Below are 15,173 nucleotides of genomic sequence, written 5' to 3'. Positions count from 1 at the left end.
ATTTAATAAAGGCAAGCAGAGAGAGAGCCACTCAAGTTATGTGGTGAAAATTCTTGTAGTTTTAATTAGGGTTGTTCCAATCATGTTTTTTTGCTCCCGATCCGATCCCGATCGTTTTGAGTATCTGCCCATCCCGATATTTCCCGATCCGATTGCTTTTTTTGCTCCCAATTCAATTCCAATCATTCCCGATAATTTTTCCCGATCATATACATTTCTGCAATGCATTAAGAAAAAAAATGAATAAAACTTGGACGAATATATACATTCAACATACAGTACATAAGTACTGTATTTGTTTATTATGACAATAAATCCTCAAGATGGCATTTACATTATTAACATTCTTTCTGTGGGAGGGATCCAAGGATAGAAAGACTTGTAATTCTTAAATGTGACTTTGTATATTGTGACTAAATATTGCCATCTAGTGTATTTGTTGAGCTTTCAGTAAATGATACTGTAGCCATTTAACTTCTGCCCAAATGCATGATGGGAAGTGCAACCATGACTGTGCGTTGTGGTACCAATTGATATATCTTCTCTGCTTTGGGAAATAACATAGGGTGTTAAGAAAAAGATCAACTACTACCTTTCTTCCCCACATTGCTTCCCACGATTATTCTAATCGTTGGGAGAGGGATTGTAAGGCTTTAGCCATTTAAAAAAAGGCTCCAAAGGCTGCCAAAATTCTCTCTACTCATTTTACGCTACCTTTTAGCTCTATATACTGTATGGGTAAAATGGCGCCATTACAGATTGAACGCAACAATGCGTGAGTGGGTCGTGCAGCGCATGTGTTAATTGCGTTAAATATTGTAACGTGATAAATGTAATAAATATTAATTCTCGCCATTAACGCGATAAATTTGATAACCCTACCTTAAGCTTAAACTAAAGACCCCGGAAGAGTGTAACACATTATGTCTGTAACGTTAAATACAAATAGAAAACAAAAAATATTTATATATATTAAAAAAAGGCATGTCCGATATTTTTTTGCCGATTCCGATACTTTGAAAATGACGTGATCGGACCCGATCGATCGGGATCCGATCATCTCTAGTTTTAATATTGCAATATATCGCAAACCCCCCAAAAATCGCAATGATATTTTTTTCCAATATCGTTCGGGCCTATTGTACGCGTGTGACATGTTAATTGTTGCTTATGACAAAATCTCAATCTCAAATTGAGCAGCAGAAGGTTCCTTTCTACTATGTGCTCTTGTGTGTTTGTTTAAATTTCTCTTGCAAGAAAATGTCTTATCGCAAAGCGTGCAGGCAAAAGGTTTTTCTCCAGTGTGTGTACGCATGTGTATTGTTAACTGATGCTTCCGACAAAATTTTTTCTCGCAAAATGAGCAGGCAAAAGGCTTCTCTCCGGTGTGTATCCTTGTGTGTTTCTTTACATCTTGCTTGCTGTTGAATTTTTTACCACAAATTGTGCAGGCAAAAGGCTTTTCTCCAGTGTGTGTACGATTATGTGTTTCTAAATGAGTCTTCTGAGTAAATCTTTTTTCGCAAAGTGTACAGGCAAAAGGCTTTTCTCCAGTGTGTGTTCTCTCGTGCCTCTTTAAATCAGGCTCAAAAATGAATCTTTTAAGACAGAATGTGCAGTAAAAAGGCTTTTCTTCAGCGTGTCTTCTTGTGTGTTTTGTTAAACTTTTCTTCTGAGTAAATCTTTTGTCGCAAAGTGAGCAGCCAAAAGGTTTTTCACGAGAGTCAGTCTCAGAAGAGTGTGATGTCACGTCGTCGCTGTTCAAGAGCGGTGCGACCAGGCCGCCCGGTTTCGATCGTCCCTCACCTTTTGGTTCCAGGTGTTGAAATGAGCAGTCGCTCAAATGTTGCGCTGTTTCGCTTTCTTTGCTTGGACCTTCACTTTCTTCACTCTTCACACTGAAAGTCATTGGAAACGTGGTGATTTCATTTTCCTTGTATTCTTCTTTTATGTACGGTGTCTCTGGCTCCGCCTCCTGTTTGACATAGGGCATCACCGAATCCTCCTCCAGCTTAACGTGGGCGGGATAGTGCTTCTCAGGGTGAAGTTCTTCTACAGTGATGTCTGCGGGACACAGGATGACTGACGTTCAATATCTTCAATCCCTGCTACCCCTCCCACTTGAAATGGATTGGACGTTTATCGCCGTTAACTCATTTGCTCCCCCCCAAAAAAACGTATAAATACGTTCTATTTTTAATCGTTTCAGTGTCCCAAAGTGGGGCAAATAAGTATTTAGTCAACCACTAATTGTGCAAGTTCTCCCACTTGAAAATATTAGAGAGGCCTATAATTGTCAACATGGGTAAACCTTAACCATGAGAGACAGAATGTGTGTGTGGGGGGCGGGCAAAATCACATGGTTTGATTTTTAAATGACTTATTTGCAAATCATGGTGGAAAATAAGTAGTCAATATCAAAAGTTCATCTCAATACTTTGTTATGTACCCTTTGTTGGCAATAACGGAGACCAAGCCACGTCTCATCTTCAATGCTCTTGCTGATGGAAGGAGATTTTCACTCAAAATCTCTCGATACATGGCCCCATTCATTCTTTCTTTTACACAGATCAGTCGTCCTTGTCCCTTTGCAGAAAAACAGCCCCAAAGCATGATGTTTCCGCCCCATGCTTCACAGTGGGTATGGTGCAATTCAGTATTCTTTTTCATCCAAACAAGAGAACATGTGTTTCTACCAAAAAGTTCTATTTTGGTTTCATCTGACCATAACACATTCTCCCAGTCCTCTTCTGGATCATCCAAATGCTCTCTAGTGAACCGCAGACGGGCCTGGACGTGTACTTTCTTCAGCAGGGGGACACGTCTGGCAGTGCAGGATTTGAGTCCCTGGCGGCGCATTGTGTTACTGGCAGTAGCCTTTGTTACTTTGGTCCCAGCTCTCTGTAGGTCATTCACTAGGTCCCCCCATGTGGTTCTGGGATTTTTGCTCCTCATTCTTGTTATCATTTTGACGTCACGGGGTGAGAAGGGAGTTGAAAGTCCATGTTGCCCAACGACAGCCCCAAAACATCACTGCTCTAGAGGAGATCTGCACTGAGGAATGGGCCAAAATACCAGCAACAGTGTGTGAAAAGCTTGTGAAGAGTTACAGAAAACGTTTGGCCTCCATTATTGCCAACAAAGGGTACATAACAAAGTATTGAGATGAACGTTTTGTAGAGACAATATGATTGCAAATAAATTCTTTAAAAATCAAACAATGTGATTTTCAGTTTTTTTTTCCACATTCTGTCTCTCATGGTTGAGGTTTAACTATGTTGACAAGTACACGCCTCTCTAATATTTTCAAGTGGGAGAACTTGCACAATTAGTGGCTGCCTAAATACTTATTTGCCCCACTGTATTTATACGTCTTTTACGTTTTTTTTTTTTCTTTCAAAAAAGACATCTCTGGGTCGTGATTCAATTTAGCTCCAAAGCACAAAGCTCAAAAACCATTTTAAAGCAATAAAACTGGCCACTGGAGGCAGCAGTGCATTTGGTAAGACCCGCAACCTGATTAAACGGCAACGAATGGTCAAGCCTTACAGCCGGGCACCGGCGGAAGACGACCGAATAGATGCCAGGCGGCGGACGACCGAGCAGAACAACCGGTAGGACGCCTGGGATGCCAGGCGCCGGACGACCGAGCAAAACGACCGGGACCACTAGTGCCTTTGAGTCCGTGCTGCTCGTGAGCAGAGCCCGCAGAGAAAATTCATCTTTATGAGACAGACGGCCGTGAGGGAAAAGTTTAACCGGCTGTCGCGGCCAAAACAGCGTCATATTTCAGTTAGTTATGTGTAAATAAATTGTTACTTTGCTATCAAAAGCTCGATTTGTCTTGTTGTTTATTGTACTTTGTAAAAGGAAAACATCCAGATGTTTGGGATGTAACTAAAGCAAAAAATAGCTGTGTATAAGTCAAAGTTATGTTTGAAATGTATGCTTTCACAAAAAGCTTAATTTCTCCATTTTTTCATCAGAAATTGGAAAATTGCTCAAACTAAGCTATTTTCAAATGCTGATTTCTAAAGAATGGAAAAAGATTTTTCTTTTTGTTGAAAGAAGAGAGTCTAATCTTTGTTTTGGTGGGTTCTATGTTTATATAGCAATAGAACAGAATTTTCTGTGGGCCTTGCAAAGTCAGTCAAAATCCAGTAAAACAGCCGGGAGCGAAAGGCCTTGCTCCGGTGAAAATGGCTGGGAGTGAATATGTTAATGGCAGCCAAACAGGCCGATTCAAAATTTGGCGTGTGGCAAAATACGTAAATGGTGATATATCTTGATACGTTGCATTCTTAAAGGTTATCGATATGCTCATGCCAAGAATCGAGAGTTTTAAAAAGCTGTGAACTCGTCCAAAGTTGAAATTCGTAAAATTACACCGAAATCCATAAAACTCTTCATCTCCCCTTTAACTTCTACCTCTTTAACCTCTATTGTTACTAGAGGTGCACGATAATTATCGGTCCGATAATAGGAATTATGACATCATCCCAATAACTCCAATAACAATATATATTATCGGGCCTATTAATAATATTTTTGGCACGGTGTCGGACTGGGATGTGAGCGTTTGTTTCCACTCCTGTTTTGCCAGTATGCAAAGTTTGTTAGTGTTCTACAGGCTTTATTTTTCCTTCAATGAGTTATTAACCTTACTAGGGCTGCAGCTATCGAATATTTTAGTACTCGAGTAATCGACTGGAAATTCTATCGATTAATCGAGTAATCGGATAAAACAAATATATTTTTAGGTGACGAGCAATTATAAATATACATGAGAAAACAAGACATTTCATCTAATCTTGAACCATTTTCAGTCAATCAATGTCTTTATTTTCGATGTATATTGTTGAAAACCCCAAACAATTGTATCTCAGATGTAACTAGAATTTTAAAAAAAGACTAATTCACTGCTTTCACTCAAAAAACCGTCAGATCTTATTTATATGAATATATTGTGTGTGTATATATATATATATATATATACATATATACACCTAAAAATGCCTTTACGCTTGATAAACACACATCACTTAAAAGTGAGGATTTTTTCCCACATGTTTCAATTGAATTTCTATTTGTGTCAAGCCATTTTTAAGTTCTAGTTAAATTTTAAGTTAGTCTAAACTGTAAGTCCTGATAGGATTTTGAGTTGTTGTAGTGTTCAAAATAAATGTATGATACAGGCTGTATTGGAGCACATCAGGGAGGGTTTTATCCAGCAATGACTACTGAGCTAAAATTGATAGTTAGCATTATTGAGTTTTTATTTTACACCCTCATCACTCCACAACGCTATGTTATGTTAAAGCCTGTATGTAAGACACGTTAGCTACGCATCGAAAGTGGTCATAATTAATAGAAACCTAGCCCTTCGCAGGGCTAACGTTACGTGACCTAGTGGCACTAACGTTAATCTTATTTATTTGCGCTTAGCGCTCTACTGCTTTAAGATGGCGGCTGTTTACTAACGCTGCCCAGACGCGGCCGAGTCTGTCATTTTGCATCAAGTTCAACATACACGTGATCTCTATGAGACTCATCAGACGCTACCAACTAGCATCGTGCAGGCTACTATTTTGCAACGACGGCGTCGTTTGTAGCGGCTGTCGGCTGCAGTAAGTTTTTTTTTTTTTTTTGCGTCTTCCTCTACACACGTGACATCAGCGCGTTGTCCCGCATTAAAAGTAGTCCGAGCAAAACGTGATGCTTAGAGCTGTCAAAATAAACGATTACTCGAGGTGAATAAAATTACTCGGGTCAGTTTTTAAACTCGAGTTACTCGTGTTGCTCGAGTATTCGTTTCAGCTCTAAACCTTACTATGGCAATTAGCAAATTTTGCATTTTACAGTCTTATGTTTACAAGTTCTTGAGAGGCCTTTTGGTTATTGATAGGCTTGCTGTTCTATAATTGCCACGTTAAGAAAGTTGTTTCATGGACCAAGACGACAAAAGTCTCCTCTCCTGTTGCACCAAATGTTTTATCTGCTGACAAAGCACAATACATGTTGAGTTTGTTTGCTTTAGATCAGTTCTCATTGTTCAGGGGAACACATCGTCAATGATATTGACTGATTGATTGTGATTGACTCAAATTATATTTATTTGAAAGAATTAATATGGCCACTCTTTTTAAGTCAAAACTGTTCTTGTCTTTGTTTTGTTCATTATAATAATGTTCATGTCATCATGAAAATTCTGGTTTGGTTAAAGGCAAATCTATGCTGAATCAAACACTAGATTTTTGACCTACAGGTGTTTAAAAACTCAGGTAAATATACATTGAAAAATGATATATTATTGGTTATCGTATCGGTATCAGCCTTGGGGAGCAAGAAGTTATCAATATCGGTATCGTGTCAAATAGATTTCGGGCACCCCTAATTATTACGCCCTGATTGAAGGCTCGGCTTGGCACGCAACATAAAACAAGGCAGTGAAACGCTTAAAATTTTCACACAGTTTATTTACAAAGACAATCACACTATATACAAACTATTTACACGGCAGAAGCTTGCCTTCAGGGTAAGCTAAGACAAAATAACAAACAAAACAGATACTGCACATAAAGCAACACTAGGTAACTTTTCAACCTTGAGAAAATATTTTCATAACATTTGTGATGTCGGCTAACAACTAGTTGAATGACACCTCTACCACACTAATTAACTTTGAGGAGGGTGACAGAAACCCTGCCACACAAAAAAAACCTACAAATGTGCTGACTGCTTTAAAGTGCCTGTGACACTGTGGTTAGGGTTAAGGGTTAGGGTTTAGGTTAGGTTAGTTAGGGTTAGGTTAGGGTTATGGTTAAAAAGCATGTTTATTTCATAATAAACGCGGTATTTTATGCTCCTGAATGAAATGAACCACTTGGATGTGTGAAGAAGCGATCGATATTTTTATTCAATTTTTTAAATTCCGCGCAACAAAAATGACAGACTTCCGGTTTCGGTCTTGCATTGAGGAAGAGGGCGCTGTGAAGTGTACGGGTGAAGGAGTCCTCTTCACTATACAGCCATACTTTTGTATGAGAAGGACTAAGGATTTAGCTGGTTTTAGTGGATTAATTCGTTTCTTTTTCGATTCACGCCAGCCAAACGGCTGCAGAAAAATCTTGCTGTACGAGGGAGAGGCGTGTGCGCCTTTTTGGGGTTTCAAAATGTTCCCATTCACCGGTGGATATTGGCCAAAACAAGCCCTACTACTGTGGGACCATGGGACTTACGAGGAAGTGAGTAAACATCGTGTTTTGTATTATGTCAAATACTGGGATCATTTTAATATGTAGGTGGCTTGCATTTTGTGGCTGACATGCTCCTTGCCCGCTTGGCCGACGACCGGCAGCTTGTCGCACATCCCCCCGCCGGGAGAGCACTATACTCGGCTTATTGCCCTCTCCATGTGCCTGGTGTTCTGTCAAATTTTCCAACCGATCAGAAATTGCAACTGTGTGTTAAAAATAGCCACGAATACAGCAATTACAAAGTAAACACTACAAACTTTCTTTAAATAAAGGACTACTTACGTTTGATCATCGATGGGCATGTAAAAAGCTCTCCTCATACACATTAGCTGCACATGTTAGCTGCACAACAACGGCAGCCGCTCTCGTATGACTCTCACTGATTACGTCTTCGCCGTTTATTAAAGCATTATTTTGCCATATTTGTGTTGACCATTTGGCAGCTACACGCTCCTCCGACGTCAGCCGGTTTGTTCAGCGGTCATTGTCCAGCTGCTTCCCTGGCGAGCTCTCCTGTCCGTAGTAGCAGGGGAACGAGCTGTAAATTGCTCTCCGCCAGGCGGGTTGCCGATCGGCGAAGACAATCGACAACCCAGTCGTCATGTGAAATGATCCGGGCTGGTTATGTGTGATTTTCCGCTTCGAAGACTTTAAAACATCACTCGGTTCGGGTTAGCACGTCGGCTAGCTGTCACGCCTCTTGGTTTGTTTACATTCTCGGAAGCCGTGGAAGAGAAATGACCTAAGCCGATTTAGGTGGCATAAAATATCATTCGGGAGGTGCGGCAGTAAAGGTAAGGTCGACAGTTTTGACCACTATGGAGTAATTTTGCCATGTCGTCCTGAATAAGTGCATTTTTACTATTTCATCTTCCGTTTAGCACAAAACTGTTATTTGTCATGACCATGCCATTTATTTAGCAATTGGGGAAAAATACTTGGATAAAAAGAAGAGAGAAACAATTACATTTTGCAGCTCTCTTCATCGCGTTTTCCTCGTGAATAATTCCCCCTCAAGGGGCTGACTGGTCTTTCTCAAGCCATTTAATTAGCTATTGGGGAAAAGTACTTGGATAAAAAGAATATCCTGTAAAAATATTGGAGTAGAGACTCTGAAACAATGACATTTTGCGGCTCTCTACGTCGCGTTTTCCTCGTTCTGAATAATTCCCCCTCAATGGGCTGAATAGTAAAACTGATGAGCCCATTCTCCCGCTGACGTCATCCACCTGTTGGGGACGCTAGAGACCTATAATGGTATGCGTGGCTAATCGGCAGATTAAAAGACTAATTTCTCGTCATCTGCGCTTTGCTAAATTGTTGTACAGTGGGGCAATAAGTATTTGGTCAACTACCAATTGTGCAAGTTCTCCTACTTGAAAAGATTAGAGAGACCTGTAATTGTCAACATGGGTAAACTTCAACCATGAGAGACAGAATATGGAAAAAAACCCTGAAAATCACATTGTTTGATTTTTAAAGAATTTATTTGCAAATCATGGTGGAAAATAATTATTTGGTGAATACCAAAAGTTCATCTCAATACTTTGTTATGTACCCTTTGTTGGCAATAACGGAGGCCAAACGTATTCTGTAACTCTTCAGTCTTCGCTTGGTGTAAAGAAATCAACTGTGGGAGCAATTATTAGAAAATGGAAGACATACAAGACCACTGATAATCTCAATTTTTGCTCCATGCAAGATCTCACCCAGTGACGTCAAAATGATAACAAGAACGATGAGCAAAAATCCCAGAACCACACGAGGGGACCTCGTGCATGACCTACAGGGAGCTGGCACCACAGTAACAAAGGCTACTATCATTAACACAATGCGCCGCCAGGGACTCAAATCCTGCACTGCCAGACGTGTCCCCCTGCTAAACACGTCCAGGCCCGTCTGCGGTTCGCTAGAGAGCATTTGGATGATCCAGAAGAGGACTGGGAGAATGTGTTAGGGTCAGATGAAACCAAAATAGAACTTTTTGGTAGAAACACATGTTCTCGTGTTTGGAGGAGAAACAATACTCAATTGTACCATACCCAGTGTGAAGCATTGGGGTGGAAAAATCATGCTTTGGGGCTGTTTTTCTGCAAAGGGACCAGGATGACTGATCTGTGTAAAGGAAAGAATGAATGGGGCCATGTATCGAGAGATTTTGAGTGAAAATCTCCTTCCATCAGCAAGGGCATTGAAAATGAGACGTGGTTGGGTCTTTCAGCATGACAATGATCCCAAACACACAGCCAGGGCATCAAAAGGAATGGCTTTGTAGGAAGCATTTCAAGGTCCTGGAGTGGCCTAGCCAGTCTCCAGATCTCAACCCTATAGAAAATCTGTGGAGAGAGTAGAAAGTCCCAACGACAGCCCCAAAACATCACTGTTCTAGAGGAGATCTGCATGGAGGAATGGACCAAAATACCAGCAACAGTGTGTGAAAAGCTTGTGAAGAGTTACAGGAAACGTTTGGCCTGTTATTGCCAACAAAGGGTACATAACAAAGTATTGAGATGAACTTTTGGTATTAACCAAATACTTATTTTTCACCATGATTTGCAAATAAATTATTTAAAAATCAAACAACGTGATTTTCTGTTTTTTTTTCCACATTCTGTCTCTCATGGTTGAGGTTTACCCATGTTGACAATTACAGGCCTCCTTAATATTTTCAAGTGGGAGAACTTGCACAATTAATTAGTGGTTGACTAAATACTTATTTGCCCCACTGTATATAGTCGAATCGTCTCAAAATATGATTCTAATTCACATAATAATCTTATTTAAGACTTTCTCGTGTCGTATGCACTTTAAGCATTTATTCACAAGAATGTTCAACGGAAAAAGCTCTTTGTTTGCGCAAGGCGGCCGCAAACTTCCTTACTGACTAGTAGAGCTGAGAATCTTTGGGCACCTAACGATTCGATCACGATTCAGAGGCTCCGATTCGATTATAAAACGATTATTGATGCACCCCCCTCTTTTTTTTTTTTCCTCTTTTTTAATGTTCTGTACATTAGTTCCAAAATTTTTCAAAAATACTCTCAGGCTAAACCACACTACTATTTCAGTATCAAGTTAACATATAGCAGTAAACAAATATACAAAAATAACATTAAATAAAAAACTCCAATCCCCATTCTGTATCAACAGCTTTAAACTACATTCAATTAATTTAATGTTGTGAATCAACCGTTAAATTTGTTAAAATTGCTCCCGTTATTCCATAATTTCCCTTTTGTCTACTTTCGACATGTGAAAGTTTTAAAACTATTTTAAAGATAGATTCAAGTCAATATTTCACCGATTTAGGAGTATTTTAGATAAAAAGTTAATTAGGTTTGCTTGGAAGGTTCGCTACAACAGCCTTGCAGGGAAGTGTACTGCTTTAAGATGGTGGCCGTTTATAACGTCCGCATCTAGCTTTTTGTAGATGTGCTGCTGACACTACCAAATCTATATTGCATCTAGTCCTATATAAATGATATCCACCGTAACATATGGATGTACTTTGCAGCAGCTTTTCGGCAGCAGTCAGGTATGTTGTTGTGTTTTTGTTTTTTTTATCTCGTTGCATGAGTTGAGCTAGAGCCGTGAGTTGAGCATTGGCATTACCCGAGGGGCCGGGTAATGGGAAGCATGATGTTTAGCTACTCTCGCTCCGTTCCTCATTGCGTCCCGAAGACCGCGCGGCGCGCTGAGTGTTGTGTACTTCGGCTTTACTTCGCATATTTCAATAATCGGAATTTGGATGTTTGTGAATCGTTCTCGAATCTTCCACGGCCGAATCGCGAATAATCTAAGAATCGGAAATTTTGCACACCTCTACTGACTAGCCTCATAGCTGGCAATATTTACGGAAAAATAAATGCTTAATGCTAAAATAAATGCTAAATATTTTCGTGGAATTTACAGGACACTTGCTGTTCATTTCCAGGTCATTTCCTGTTGAGTTTAAGTCACTGCCTATTCATTTGGGTGATTCCCAGGTCACTTCCTGTTTTGTAACTCAAAATAAACAGGAAGTGACCCATAAAATACCCCAAAATCAACAGGCAAATGACCTTAAATGGCATTGGCTGCCACTGACGGCCATAGACGTTCAATCCGTTAGAAGTGGGAGGGTGGCAGCGAATGATTCGTTCATTCGCTGCCACCCTTCCACTTCTAACGGATTGGACGTCTACTAGTGATAAACTCATTCCAATTCACAGCAGAAGCTTGTTTTTTCCGTTTATTAGTTTGTACAACATCCTAGAAGGATTTACTGACCAATGTATCGATTATCGTTGTATCGCATCGTGAGGTAACAAGAGGTTCCGTTCCCACTCCTAGTGTTTATTACACATGTGTATCGTTAACAGATCCGTCCGAGAAAATCTTTTATCGCAAAGTGTGCACGCAAAAGGCTTTTCTCCAGTGTGTATTCTTGTGTGTCGCTTTAAATCTTGCTTGCTGTTGAATTTTTTACCACAAACTGTGCAGACGAAAGTCTTTCCTCCAGTGTGTGTATACGCGTGACTTGTTAAGTGATGCTTCAAATAAAATCTTTTATCGCAAAATGTGCATGCGAAAGGCTTCTCTCCAGTGTGCGTTCTTGTGTGTTTGTTTAAATTTCCCTTCTCGGTGAATCTTTTACCGCAAAATTTGCAGAGAAAAGGCTTTTTTCCAGTGTGTGTACGCGCGTGGGTAGTTAACTCTTGTTTCAGACAAAATTTTTTGCCGCAACATGTGCAGACAAAATTTTTTTTTTCAGTGTGTGACCTTGTGTGAAGTGTTAATTCCACCTTCTGGGTGAATCGTTTCCCACAAAATGTGCAGAGAAAAGGCTTTTCACCGGTGTGTGTGCGCATGTGTGATGTTACTTGATGCCTACGTAAAAATCTTTTATCACAAAGAGTGCAAGCGAAAGGTTTCTCTCCAGTGTGTGTTTTTGTGTGCTGGTTTAAATTTCCCTTCTGGGCGAATCTTTTACCACAACGTGTGCAGAGAAAAGGCTTTTCCCCGGTGTGTGAACGAGTGTGTGATGTTAACCGAGTCTTGTGGCGAAATCTTTTATCGCAATATGAGCAGGCGAAAGGTTTCCTACCCACGCACTCTTTGGTCTCTCTTTTTGATGATTTCTTGTTTAAGGATTTCGAAGCATTTTGGTTAAAGTCAATATCCTCCTTATCTGTGTTATAGTCAGAAGAGTGTGATGTTTCGCCGTCGCTGTCCGAGAGCGGCGCTAGTAGGCCGTCCGGTTGCGATCGTCCCTCACCTTTTGTTGTCAGGTGTTGAAATGAGCTGTCGCTCGAACGTTTCGCTGCCCCGTTCTCTTCGCTTGGATCTTCTTCACTCTTCACGCTGACAGTTTTTGCAAATTTGGTGATTTCATCTTCCTGTTTTTCTTTTTTAATGCTGGGGGGCTCTAGCTCCGCCTCCTGCTTGATATACGGCCTCTCCGACTCCTGTTTGACGTAGGGGGGATCGTGCTTCGCAGCGTAAAGATCTTGCACTGTGATGTCTGCGGGACACAGGATTTAAAAAAAAATAAAAAAATACGTGATTTGCCGGAGTTGACGTCCAATCGTGTGCGTTGCAATCATCCTTATGTTGTGAATTTACTAGGGCTGTCAAACGATTAAAAATTTCAATCGCGTTAATTACAGCTTAAGAATGAATTAATCGTAATTAATCGCAATTCAAACCATCTATAAAATATGCCATATTTTTCTGTAAATTATTGTTGGAATGGAAAGATAAGACGGATATATACATTCAACATACTGTACATAAGTACCGTATTTGTTTATTATAACAATAAATCCACAAGATGGCATTAACATTATTAACATTCTGTTAAAGCGATCCATGGATAGAAAGACTTGTAGTTCTTAAAAGAAAAATGTTAGTACAAGTTATAGAAATTTTATATTAAAACCCCTCTTAATGTTTTCGTTTTAATAAAATTTGTAAAATTTTCAATCAAAAAATAAACTAGTATTCCGCCATTGTTGATGTCAATAATTACTTACACAATGCTCATGGGTGCTGAAGCCTATAAAATCAGTCGCACCCAAGCGCCAGCAGAGTGTGGCAAAACTCCATAAAACACAATTAACAAGTGAGTGTTTCACTGTACCCTCATTTAAAGCTGTCTGAGCGGGGCATCTGCGTTAATTGCGTCAAATATTTTAACGTGATTAATTTTAAAAATTTATTAACGCCCGTTAACGCGCTAATTTTGACAGCCCTAGAATTTACATTTGTCTATAACTTTTAGTTGTCTAATCCTTTTGAAGTGACAGCCAAAAGAGGCCTTTGAATTTTTTCTTTGTTGCGGTTAACAGTTGGGTTCAGACCGGACGCGTTTTTTTTTTGGGGGGGGGGGGGGGGGGGCGCGAGTCACGTCATCACAATAAATTAATTTTTCAAGCCCCCCGTTTTCTGCAATATGGACCTGAAGGAATGCCATTTGTTTGTGCTACGTCTGCTCTAGTTGCTGGCACACCCCTCTTTTAATCAGGCATGAAAATGGGTCAGAGGTTAAAAAGGTGAGAAAGGTGCGGAGGAAATATGTTCCGGTTGGGCTGTACCAAACGACTAATTTTCTCCCGATTAGTCAGCCGACTAATTTTATGATTAGTCAACTAATAAAAAATGAACAATTTACATTTGATAATTTAGCAATGAATTTTTATTTGACGCTTATTAATTCACAAAAACATTTTGGAACACTTAAATTCTTTATTAACTCATTTGCTCCCAAAAATGTATAAATACGTTCTATTTTTAATTGTTTCAGTGTCCCATAAACGTATTTATACTTCTCTTACATTTTTTTTTTTCACAAGAGAAGCCTCTGGGTTCTGATGCAACTTTGCTCCAAAGTACAAGGCTGAAAATCCATTTTAAAGCAATAAAACTAGCCACTGGAGGGCAGTAGCACATTTGATAAGACCCGCAACCCTATTCAACGGAATGAACGGCCAGGCCGCATGGCCGGGGCGCCGGCGGAAGACGACCAAATTAGAGCTGAAACGAATACTCGAGCAACTCGAGTTTAAAAACTGATCCGAGTAATTTTATTCACCTCGAGGAATCGTTTAATTTTGCCAGCTCCAAGCATCACGTTTTGCCCGGACTAATTTTAATGCGCGACAACGCGCTGACGTCTTGTGCGTAGATGAAGAAGCAATTGAAAAAAAAATTATTTTTTTTTTTTAAACTTACCGCAGCCGACACCCGCTACAAACTACGCCGACGTCGCTAAAAACTATGCCCGCATGATGTTAGTTTGGTAGCAGGTAGTGTCCGATGCGTCTCATAGATATCGCATGCATTTAGAACTAGATGCGAAATGACGGACTCGGCCGCGTCTGGGCAGCGTTAGTAAACAGCCGCCATCTTTAAGCAGTAGACTTCTCATCGCTAATAAATATAACGTTACTGTCACTCGCTCATGTAACATTAGCCCTTAGGAGGGCTAGGTTTCTATTGATTATGACCACTGTCGATGCGTGGCTAACGTGTCTTACATATAGGCTTTATTTAATCTGTAAAAACATAGCGCTGTAGAGTGATGAGGGTGTAAAATTAAAACATAATAAAGCTAACTGTCAGTTTTAGCTCAGTAGTCATTGCTGAATAAATGTGCTCCAATACAGCTGGTATCATACATTTATTTTGAACACTGCAAAAACTCAAAATCCTACCGTAACTTAGTTTAGACTAACTTAAAACTTAACTTAAAAATCACTTGACACAAATGGAAATTAAATTGAAACACGTGGGAAAAACACGTAGCTTTCAAGTGATGTGTGTTATCAAGCGTATTTACATTTTTAGGTAAGAAATATGTTGTTTTTTTTATAAGATCTAGAAGTTTTTGGAGTGAAAGCAGTGAATTTGTTTTCCTAGTCACATCTTAGATGCAAT

At 39.8% G+C, this 15,173-nt stretch overlaps 1 protein-coding gene across 1 annotated transcript in view; it reads right to left on the bottom strand.

Moving 5' to 3' along the window:
* The window catches only part of LOC130910793 (uncharacterized), a 42,222-nt gene that overhangs the window by 6,814 nt on the left and 20,235 nt on the right, over positions 1-15,173 (bottom strand). Inside the window, exons 3-4 of the mRNA XM_057828747.1 lie at positions 12,514-12,759; positions 1,807-2,064 (exon numbers count right to left, since the gene is read on the bottom strand). Of these exons, the coding sequence (XP_057684730.1) occupies positions 1,807-2,064; positions 12,514-12,759 (504 nt within the window). The remainder of the gene's footprint in view (positions 1-1,806; positions 2,065-12,513; positions 12,760-15,173) is intronic.

Source organism: Corythoichthys intestinalis, chromosome 1 (assembly GCF_030265065.1).
Source record: "Corythoichthys intestinalis isolate RoL2023-P3 chromosome 1, ASM3026506v1, whole genome shotgun sequence".
Lineage (NCBI taxonomy): Eukaryota > Metazoa > Chordata > Actinopteri > Syngnathiformes > Syngnathidae > Corythoichthys > Corythoichthys intestinalis.
This window is presented reverse-complemented; position numbering and strand designations above follow the sequence as displayed.